This window comes from Macrobrachium rosenbergii, chromosome 55, assembly GCF_040412425.1.
Source record: "Macrobrachium rosenbergii isolate ZJJX-2024 chromosome 55, ASM4041242v1, whole genome shotgun sequence".
NCBI classification, from domain to species: domain Eukaryota; kingdom Metazoa; phylum Arthropoda; class Malacostraca; order Decapoda; family Palaemonidae; genus Macrobrachium; species Macrobrachium rosenbergii.
Window position 1 is genome coordinate 75,885,182 of NC_089795.1, and position 12,481 is coordinate 75,897,662.

A 12,481-nucleotide genomic window follows, 5' to 3' on the forward strand; every position below is an offset into this window, starting at 1 on the left:
GCCTTAAAAATGCACTGCTCATTCCCAAGATTTGAAAAAAAGCGTAATTCATTTTCAAAGGCTTTCAAAATTGCATACCTCATTTCCAAAGGGTTTAAAATGGGTTGCCCATTCATAAAATTACTTAAAAACTCGTAGCTGATTTCCAAAGGTTTTAAACATTACGTAATAGCTTTTAGAAGACCTTAGAAATAATCAGTCGTGCCAGATTCTGTCTTGTACAGTATACTCACAGGGACGGCAACTCTGCGTGGAGAGGTCACAGAAGCCATGGAGGCAGCTGCAGCGGCGGCAGCTGTCGTTAGCTCAAGGTTCTTGTCCTGCCGCTGTCTCTTGCACTTGTAACGTCGGTTTTGGAACCATATTTTGACTTGAGTGGAGGTGAGCTTCAAGAGGCCGGCCAAGTGCTCCCGCTCGGGCGCCGAGAGATAGCGCTGTTGTTTGAACCGCCTCTCCAATTCGTACACCTGAGCCTGTTGAAATGCATTTGGGGGATGTTTTAACTGTCGCTTTTAAAACTGCTTTTGTATCTCTCCTCAAAAACCATTTCCTTAATGTTTCCTGTGATAGACATTTATGAAAATGTCTTCAGAGTAATAAAGGCCCTAACTGTTACTAATCATTTGATAAATTAGGTGCCATTTATGACTAACAGTAATCAAATACAGATCAATATTTGTGTATACGAAGACCAAAGTCATGGCGGCAGGGGGCAACAATTCCTCAAGTTTTAGTTATATTTCAGAACCTGTGAAGCTTAGTATATAGACAATTATTCTATAACGAACGATGAATCTTTTTAAGCGTTAATATCCACTTGCTAAAATAATGCTTTCGACCTGAACGGAATTGCAATACACCAGCCATTGTTTTATGTCATTATTATTCTATGGATCTAAGTGATTCACAATTTCACTGATTTTGTTACTGCTAATAAAGAATCACATAAGAAAAATAGTGTAAGTTCATCTGGATCGAAATCAAGCATCAGTGTACATATGTAACACTAAATCAGCATTAAACACGACATATGTATACATATGTATATCATATATGTATATATATGCGTGTGTGTGAGCTTTCGAGGGGTGCAAGAAGCCCCTTTAGACCCTAAAATTTAATTATTTACCTAGGTAATGAATCATGATGTTTACTATGGTTGCAACCATAATTATATATTCTGGAAACAGTTTCCAGAGGTAAGGGACAAACTATTGCACTGGTGCACAATATCCTAGACTCGAATATATTCACATACGATCAGCACTCAGACTGCTCTCTACCCAACTAAGACCAGGGAGAATCAGGCAATTGCTACAGATGGTTAAGCAAGTAGACCTATGAGCTCCTCCAAACTCTCCCCATCTATAGGTAATAATAAAGAGGATCATATAAGAAATACAGGGACCTGATACTACTTTCTATGTCTGGAAAGAGTTCTGAATAGGTTTCGACTGAAGGCAACGGGAAAACAAACGTGGGAAGTTTAAAAATAAAGGAACTGAACTGAGCATGACGCAGACGGGCATAGAGATATACCACATACCGGACTTAACATATACCTTAAATAGCACAGAGTCATTGGCGAAAATAATGATTTATGACGAATGTTAATGTGTGTAAGAGTATGCAGATGGTAGTGTGGTTGGTACGGTGTAAAAATAAATCTCAGAAAAGTTTAGTGTTACGCATTCATGGTTGTTTCATAATTTCAATGATGGAGTCACAGCTGGTTAGAGTGAGAACGGAAAACCTAGGTATAATTTTAGAGAGAGAGAGGGAGAGAGAATGCCGGATAGTTGATTTTCGCCGATGGTCGTACATTGGCTGGTAACCATGTTCTTAGGATCTCGGTAAAGACACGGGAAACTGGTGAAAGATTTTGCAAGCTTTTACAAGGCGAAAAGAAAAGAGTCGAGCCTGTGTCAGCAAGATGGCGGTAAACGGAAATGACTGGCTCCCTCAGATAATAAAGAATAAATATCACTGATGGAAGTTAATGACGAGAAAAGCAAGAAGTTAAAGACAATTCTGCAAATATTTAAAGCAGCGGTTCTCAAATTTTGTGGTATCGTTACCCCCGGGGGCAGTGGTGTGATAGATCACCATTAGGCCTACCCCTACCCCATTCCTCTTCAATTATGTGGAGTTATAATATAAAGGAAAGAAAAATATTGGAATGCTTAATTTCTAATGCATTTTATATGCGCGAAAGTCCCTCGTTACCCCGCAGAAATGGCTTCATTACCCCCACGGGGTAATTACCCCCGGTTTGAGAACCACTGATGTAGAGAATATTAAGATCATCTGGAGATGCATTATTGCAGTTGTTGAATTGGAATGGAAGGAAAGTCGAGGGCTTTTGAGATAAAAATCAATCATGTCTATGTACTGCCCAAGAAGAGAAAGGGTTGAAAGGGTAGGAAATTTAGACAAACAAGAGACGTTTGAGCAAAATATTAGCTTGGGAGGAAAAATTGATCAACGTTTTCGGGTGGTTCGATCATATTGAGAAAATGGGAGGATAAGTTACGAACAGAGTGCGTAACTCGAAAGTGTTGGGGGATAAGGGAATGAAGGAGACCTAGAAAGTGCTGAATTAACGTATGAGAGAAGTGTTAGAACGAAAGGACCTTAATATCAAGGCTAAGTGCAACTGATAAGGCATTTGCCTAAGATGATGCGAAATTTTAATGCGTCGCAGTGTTTTCATATTTTGTGATTAAGTAGATAAGAGAGTGAATGAGACAATGACTGTCATCTTGTTTTTCTCTTAAACCAGCCTGTCTTGGGAATTGCTGTAATATAAGTTGTAATCGCAATAGAGGTTACGTATGTAAAGACTAGGTAAAACTGTTAAAATAACTGTAGTAATAATAATTAATACAACTTTATAAGGTTTCCTGTATTTTACTTTACGAAACATTTTCATTTCTCCGCAAATGCTCATAACTATACATATGCTAGACGCATATTTCAGTGTATGGACTTTAATAAACATACATGAAATTGCACATACACACAGTACAGATGACTCTCAGACAGAATCATCATCACACAAACGCACCTTGAAACCTTTGCGAGTAAATCTAACATGAGCCCATCGCCACTTGCAGTCCTTTCTATAGCAACAGCCAAACGTACAACTACTCCTACTATGCACCCGGCATGTCCCTCCCACTTCTTCAGATTCCTGCTACCACCGCCCCTCCTCCTCCTACTCCTACGCCCCCCTCTTCAAGCCTCAGCACTTCAGGTGTGGCTCATCGGGTCCTTGAGCCAGTGTAGTATATCATAATAGACCCAAAGGAGGACGTCTTCACTGTAAACACACGGAATATCGACTATTACGCAACCTACTATTGTTTACTTCTCGTGGCCGAGGTAAGGTGTAACGGGATAAAACGGGAATATAAAAAGAGCAGAAATTTGAAGAAATCCACTAACAAAAAACTCAAACAAATTAACATAGCAACCATCCCAATTTTTAATTAATAATGGCTGAAAGTAAAGCTGAGTCTAGAAATTTTGTCTCTACTGCCTTGCTGTTTTCTACGGAGCTGTTTTGGCCCGTGCTTCGTCGAGCTGAAGGGAATGCATATCACCACGCAAGAAATTTAGCAAATCTTGGGATGCTCTGTTCGGAGTCTGTTCCTTTTCTTATATGTCAGAGCCTTGGAATATTCACCATTTCTATTATAGCTTCTTCCTTACAATCTCTTTATTATTTGCTGGGAATGGCCGTCCCTTCTTCAAGAGCCATATTCCCCTGTTTAAGTTTTCCACTGGTTTTCTTTGTTTCCAACAATAATAGGCAGATAATGTAAGGGCATTAGGATGCTCGTACCATTGGCCATTGCATGAAAATTCTGCCTAGTCGTGATTGCAAGTCCCATATATTAGCCTATCAAAACAACTGTAAAGATAAACCTCTACGTTTTCTGTATCGCTTCAATAGCTTCATAAAGGATGGGTAACCTTCCAATATTAGCTTTACATATCAAGAGACCCGAGAGAAAGAAATAGAATAAAAAATACTCGCCTCTCTCATATCGTCCGCTCAACGTATGCAAAAAGGTAAAAGGTAGGCCCACTACGGCCGTTTCTTCCATTTGCTGATAAGACCTAATGCTAGAAATGAAAGGGTAAATAACTACCACGATTCATTTGACAGAGATAATCTGAAAAATTACCTGCTTTAATACACACTAACGGCTAATAACTCATGTGCGTCCCTCAGTGTTTGTGCCTGTATCTCTGTGTGTACAAAGCAGAGATAAGCCTTATCTGCCATGTCACAACAATCCTACCGCACACACACACATACACACGCACGCATCCTGCCCGGTTTAGTTTCCCACACAAACTTCCCTTCTACGGGTTCTCCTCCCTTGGCACCTTCGTTATTTATAACGTTTTTGGATGCACTAGGTTGTGGGGCGGAGCAGGGATGTTGGGAGGGGGTGTTGTTGTGGGATGGACGGGGTAACTTAATGGAACAGAGTGGGTTTGATCCATAAGGCGAAAGGCTGTCCTATGTAATGAGATCGGACGGGAGGGGAGTGACTTTATGATACGACTCTCGGGTACTGTAGATTATCTTCTCTGTAAACACTTTAATGGCAATCATTTCTATATGCCATCGCCTGGCAAAGTAAGGATTTGGGAGGGGCTAGTTTCTGGTTAGTGCGCTTTGGTGGTCTATGATAGTGTTAAATGGAGTCTGAAGTATGTATGAATGTCATTTTATTTATTTTCATTTAAGATTCAAGTGGTCGATTTATACTTTTCTTGCTCAGACTACTACTGGCAGTCTCCTAATGTTTCTTTGATCAGTTCATTGTATATTACAACATCAACTGAACACAACAGATTATCATCTGAAGTTTCGCTTGAGAACTTGGTACACTAAGTAAACAATTTTTTTTTTTAACTAGAAAAATGTGCTTGGGAAGTGATCGGCAGCTTGATGATGATTGGCTGAATGTAACGTGTCCCAATAGCATCATTATATTTTATGTTCTTAATACCCCTGGTCCGCATGAAAGCTTATTTGATAAATCATATTTCTACATTAAATATATGTTATGTCTGTTAATAATACTACTGAGTTGAGGGACTATGAAGCAATGTATTCGTTAGTCCAAAAGTATGGACCTGGGACACATTATGTCACACAGCGAATTTTTATGTATTTTCCATATATTTTAACGCAAATTGGAACAAATCACGCTAAATATATTAAAAAAAGCATGCAATTATTAAAAATTTTTCCATACTAGAGTCTTCTCAAAACTTGGAATTGATAAAAATTACCGTGTGCAACCTAAAACGAGCAACTATCTTTCGCTTATGGCGGGAAGACATTCAGTTGCGTTCCTCGGCAGTGGTTTCTTGATTTCTGAAGCTTTGCAAAAGAATAAGTACTTGAAAGCATTAATCCAAATTAAATGAGTTTTATAATGACTGAATTTCATGTTAATTTCTTTATAAATTCATTATTGTTACCGTGAAATTTTGAATAAAAGATGAATGTTAATCCTACTACCAGCGTTTTTAATTAGACTTATAATTTCGTAAGCGTTAGGATAAATTTGTATTATTTTATTAGGAGGCGTATTCACGGTCAGGTGTAAGTTATGTTAATATGAGATCTTATTGACAGGTTTGCTTCCTGAAGTACAAGCAACAACATGGCAACAACCAATGTCACTAAACTAAGACTGGCAACTAGTTAATTCGGGAAGAATAAACAGGAAAGGATTTTTCAATACAGTACCTTCCCAAGATTGTCAGAAATACAAATTAGAAGAAAAGTTATGCGATTAACATTACATAATAAACATAGAATTACATAAAACAGCCTATGAACAAAATTTCCATTAAATGACTTGGCTGGGACAAAACGGTTTTCAGTCTGGGAAATAAGCTAGGCCTAGGTTATCGTACTCTCACCATATCAACGAAAAACTAGTAACTTCCCGTCATATGACGTTAAAAATTATAAACGCGCCCGCGCGCACACGCACACACAGGCCCATTACTCGAGAAACATGTTTCATGCCACTTCAAACGACATTTCGGGCGGGACAGGAATCGCTTCCTTAAACAATCGAAAAAAATGAGGCACAATGAATTCGTAATTTTGTCGCGTTTATTATGCTCAGAAATTGCTATTATTGCAAAACGTTTTAAACCTAGCGCGAGCGACTGTGCGTCATGTTTCTGGAGTTAGCATGTGGAATATCTGTCATCGAGAATGTTTTAAGCAATGCGACGGCCTAACCAATCTATGCACCATGTTTCTGGGGAGCCGTTATAAGGAATTTGTATCTACGAGATTAAAGCTCTAGGACGAGCAGCGGGTCAGCTAGCCAATCAGCGCTCGGCATAATCAGATTTAGTTTCATACGCGTGGTTGCTCCGTAAACAAAGAACTTTATCCCTATTATCGTGGGTATTGTTAATTATCAAGCGATGAAAATACCGCTGTTATGAGTTTAGGCAACGTATATTCTATGGAAGTGGTCAGTGCGCCAGGCCGTAGCCGGATACTTGGAAAAAAGCGAAAAGGAAAATAGCTGTGTCAGTGGCTTCATGGTGACGATGACGTTTCATGCCCTCATGCCGGTGGTAGGCTAGTGATGATTGGGCCTTTTCCGATTATAGACCTTGGTGGTAGTGTTGTTATTGGGCAAGTTATTGTCGTAATGGGTGAGGGTATAAAGAGAACAGCGATACTAAGGAGAAGGGAAGGGGAAAAGGTGGCGGGAAGGCTAGCAACTTGAAAAGATGGGATCTGACCGTTATCACCATTATAGGCTAGCAGCATTGACGCAACGGATGACGAGAAGGCGCATTCCTGTAAGTTGTTATGATACAGAATGTGACGACGACTGGATCTCTTCGTCACGGACGTGGGCCTACAGCAGACAACGCCATGTCCTTGTCTTTCAGTTAATGTAGGCTACTCCAAACGCCACTAGCCTAGTGGCGTAGCCTAGTCTTTATAACCTTACCGCCCCCACCCCCGCACCTCTACCTGTCTATGGATTAACACGACTGACTAGGCCTACTATAGAAAGATGATAAACAAGACACGAACCTCTGAGATTTTGGTGAGTAAAACTATTTTTTTTATTACCCATCTTTATTCATGCATTGTCACCCATCAGTGATTATTTGTTATGCATTAGGCCTAATAGCCATTATCTTCTTCATTATTGTTAGGATGATGATTTAAACTTATCATGTTTATTGATGTTTATTTGCCAGGTGTAAGAGTATTCATTTTTTGGAAATTTGGGAATTTTAGCATTAATCATTATTTTTTTATCAATCTTTATTTACAGGTGTATTTATTAATGTATGTTAACTGTGTCGAACATCATTTTTGGGGAATTTTCTTATTATTATTAAAATATCCAATAACATGTTTATTGATGTTTATTGTTGTTTATTATCCACAGCATGTGTGACAATATTTTTGGAAGTTTTTTGAAAGGAAAAAATTTTGGGGGATGGGTTTCGAGCGAATTTTTTTTTATATTATTATTACCATACAACACTGTAAAACAACAATAAAAACAGTACTTTGAGGATTTTATACCACAACAAAACATGTTAAAATAGTTAAGTACATAAATTGGGGAATTAGAGGAAAAAATGACACCCGCACATTTGTTCAGATATTTCAAAAACTAATAAACTTTTCCAAAAAATTTTACGTAGGCATAATTCATGTAGAACTTATTTCAGTTAAAAAAAATGTATGGTCATAGCATCTTAAGCGATGGTGTTATTGCGGTTTGAAAGTCACTGATTTTCAATATCGATTTATTCTTTTTAAAAAATGCCGCATTTCTTGTTTTTCGATTACGGGCTCGTATAAAAATGCGTAGCCTATGCATTGCAATAAAGGAAAACAAAATACCAGTAAATGTCCATTTATCATATGACCCATATTAAAGGAACAAGGCGAACATGTATGCACAATAACGCTGTTAAGTATGAATATGTATACATACAATTACATTGTATGGGGAATTTTCCACCGCTTCGTTAGGTTAGGCTAAATGGGGTTTTAATGTTCCTCCGTAGAAAATATGGTGTCCCCCTTCATTTGCGGGAATCTTTTTTTTTTTACAGTATATTTCTTAATTTCTTTCTCTTCTGTCTCTGTGCAGTCACAATGCGGACACCCATTTATATATAGGTCGTGTGGTTAAATGCGCGTCATTGTAGTCCTGAGTTCTTGTCTTCCGTGGTTCGAGCCACGAGACTGACGAACTTATTATCAACTAAAAATTCCCCTTCGGTAACATATATGAAAATGTATTTCGAGGCAGATGGAGTTGATATTAAAGGAAGTTTGTAGTTTTAGTGATTGTGTAGGAATTACGGTGATATAATAAAATTCATTCATATTCATATATATTATATATATATATATATATATATATATATATATATATATATATATATATATATATATATTTAGTTCATAGATATAAAAGATTACTGGCGTTTTATGAATCCTTACGGAATGCGATCGTAACTTTTCCTCTTAAATATCGAAGTGTGAAATCGATCACTTCCCGCCGAAAATGAAATGCTTTCGCTTGAAGGCTGAGCAAACAGATCACTGTTTTTAATGAAAACTGTAATGGGGAAAAACGCACCCCGTGTTAATAAACGCCTCCCGATCGCAAATAAATAAGGCCGAGGTCTCATTCAGCGATATTATACACTGACGCGCATCAGACGAACGTCATCTATATATACAGGATCTGTCATCGGGAAATTAAACGATGACAGATGAATATATTGACGGGGGATTGATTGGGTATGGGGAGTGAACTGGGGTCACAGTAACGGTGGTCATTTGACGCTCTGATGTATTGACGGAGTGATGGATGAGCTTTGAAGGTGATAAATAAGTTATAGGTCAAATTATCTGTTCCTCATCCATTTTTTTTTTTTACCTTGCGAGACGGTTTCCGTGCGTCAAGACACCAAGACACCATTCATTAATAAGCTGTATAACTATCATGATGATGATGATTACCAGAAATAAAATAAAACATTCTTTGTGTTTGTCTGGTTTAGAAAAAAAACCACTGTTTAAAACCAAGTTTACGTGAATAAATATAAAACAGGAGCTTTCGAATTGCAAAGTGTTTACAAAGAATTATAGTGCTTTTCTGTAGTTACTGTTGATGTAAATTTTGGCTGTTATTACTGGTATTTCTATAACTACTAAATTATGCATGATTCTGTCCCACGCTGCACAGTACAGAACAGTTGAATGGATATTAAGTTGATGTAAATTTGCTTTGCTATTGCTATTTATAATGATCTTTATATATAAAAATTTTTACGAGTATAACCCACATGCTTGTTACAAAATCTTTAGCTTTCGAAAGACGATTTTCAAAACGATATGACGCTGGCATAAATAAAGGAACGCCAAAAATTGCCAAAAATAAAAAGGTAAAGGAAATGTTCATAGCTTTTTACACCCAATACTAGAATAAGTATATATATTATTTTGTAACATTCTCTTGTTAGGAATGCTGACTCTAAAATCTCACCTGAGAGAAGAGGACCCGGGGTTTTCTCTTGGTTTTGGGTTTGTGTCCATCGGGACTCTTGTCTTGTCAAGTCCTGGGGCTTCTTCTGAAAAGTAATAATAGTAATAATAATAATAATAATAATACACACAATAATAATAATAATAATAATAATAATAATAATAATATATATTATATATATATATATATATATATATATATATATATATATATGTATATATATATATATATATATATATATATATATATTTAAACAGGCAAATGCCACAAAGGAAAAAAGAAAACAACGGAGTGGTTGCTATACTTCGACACAACGGCAGGTCCTTTACTAGCTAGTACGAAAATTTCTGATAAATTCACTAAAATGATAAACCCTTTATTTCTGGATACTGATTACCCAGAGATTTATATATATATATATACATGTATATATATAGGTTATTACATACTACATAATCTATATATATTATATATCTATATATATATATATATATATACATACTGTATACATGTTATCATGTTATGTAAAGGACCGTTGTGTCGAAAGGCCTAGCAACCACTCAGTTGTTTCTTTTCTCCTTCGTGGCATTTGCCTTTATTTATACATTCATCACGTTCTATAGTGAATCAGTTATACACATACATGTATACAATATATATAATATATATATTATATATATAATATATATACTGTAGATTATGTAGTATGTAATAATCTTTATATACATGTGTGTATATATATATATATATATATAATAATTTATATATATATATATATATATATATATATATATATATATATATATATATATATATAAATCTCTGGGTAATCAGTATCAGCAAATGCGAAGGTTTATCGTTTTTAATTGAATTTATCGAAATTTTGCTTGAACTAGTTCTTTCTTGTTTAAATTATTAGAGATATGTTTACAGTTATTGCAGATTTTATTCATGCATTAGGTGTTGGTCTTCCAGTTCTCAGCAAGGCTTTTGGGATGAGGTTTCTAGCCTCATTGCTTTTTACACCATAGTAGTAAATAATAGCTACTATCCCGAATCATTACTTCAGTTACTTTATATGGGTGAGTGGGTGCTGTAGAATTCCAATGTAAAATGACGAAGGGTGAATACTCATACATAGCCTACATATGGTACATACATATATTTTGTATATGTGTAAATATACATATATACGTATGTAATATATATGTATATATATATATATATATATATATATATGTATATATATATATATATATATATATATGCGCGTATATATATATATATATAAAAAATATATATATAATATATATAATATATGCGCGCGTGTGTGTGCTTGAGTGGGTTGTTGGTTAGGCAGGGATATGATTGTGTGTTTACCACTTTGTGTTTCCATGTGGTTTCAAGTGCATATGCTTAGCAATTTTCCACAGGTAAAGTGTAAGGATAGTATATCCAAAATTAATGCCAAATGGTAGCCCTTCTAATATCTCTAGAAAATATTTTGTCTCTTCCATTTGTTCTTGTAATAATCGCCTGTAGATGTAATCTTATCACAATGTACAAGAACAAACCCTTTGATAAATGTACCGCGCCGCCTTCTTATTATCTTATTTCATCGTACGATGTAAAAATTCGTATAGATAGACAATTTTAACAATGTGATAAAAAATTGAGAGACGTCCTAGTAAAACGCGCACTTACGCACACACATACATATATAATCTATATAGAAATATATATAAATATATATTTGTATGTGTGTGTATGCGTAAGTATGTGCATATAAATATCAGTAATGAGCCATTTAAAGTGTGAATTGAAATGGGAAATAACTTTTAAAAATATAATATCACAGCTCAGTAAACTTATTTATATATATACACAGTATATATATAAATATATAGCTTATATATATGTGGTATATATAAATATATAGCCTATATATGTGTATATATAAATATATATACTGTGTATATATATATATATATATATATATATATACATGAGAGAGAGAGAGAGAGAGAGAGAGAGAGAGAGAGAGAGAGAGAGATTAAAATGGTATTGGTCAGCCTTGGGTCTGAAGGAGAGCCAGTAGGGACGAGGGGTGTGGAGGAGGGAGATGGCTAGAGTGAGGGTGTGAGGGGAGTTTATCATCAGCCTCTCTGCAATATAAGCCTTACGGACACCATCCCCCCTCCCCCTCAGGCCAGAAGGTCTCCTCCCCTCACCCATGACCTCATCTCATCACCTCTGACCCGTATCCTAACTACCTCTCCTCATATAAAGCCCTGCATCCGCCTTCGCGTTCGCCTTTTGTTTGTTTGTTTATTTACATATTTCGCTATTTTCATTTATTGTCTCCTTTTATGGATTAGGGCGGCGCACCTTTCATTTCACGCTAATGTAAACTCGGCGGCCGCCGGTACGATTCGTTCATTCTGTTTGCTTTTGTTTTCCTTTCGAGAGTTCTTGCCATGCTTTGCCTTCCACCGGCCCGAGTCTCTTCCCATCTTCTGCTTCTTCTTCTTTTTTTTTTGCAGAACGTTGTCTCTCACTTCCTTTTCTGTTTGGGTGACGTCTTGATCTCTCTCTCTCTCTTTCTCTCTCTCGCTTGCTTTTCAGGTCATTTCTACTCTCCATTCATTCATATTTTATTTGTCTCTTGTTTTTTTCTTGTTATTATCTTATTCACGATTTTCGAGCCTTAATCGGACCCCCTGTTGCTTAATCTAGACCTCCAGTCATTTTACTTCTTACTAGGAAGAGTCAGGAAGCCGTGTGCACATTCCTCATCTTTTATCCGGGTGTAGGACCAGAATGAGTGCATCATATCCCCTGACAGTTTTCATTCTGTATGAGGTAGAATTTCATTGTTTCCCTTGACC

At 36.4% G+C, this 12,481-nt stretch overlaps 1 protein-coding gene across 1 annotated transcript in view; it reads right to left on the reverse strand.

Moving 5' to 3' along the window:
* The window catches only part of LOC136835837 (homeobox protein Nkx-2.4-like), a 43,212-nt gene that overhangs the window by 1,530 nt on the left and 29,201 nt on the right, over positions 1-12,481 (reverse strand). The window contains exons 3-4 of the mRNA XM_067099686.1: positions 9,594-9,655; positions 234-473 (exon numbers count right to left, since the gene is read on the reverse strand). Of these exons, the coding sequence (XP_066955787.1) occupies positions 234-473; positions 9,594-9,655 (302 nt within the window). The remainder of the gene's footprint in view (positions 1-233; positions 474-9,593; positions 9,656-12,481) is intronic.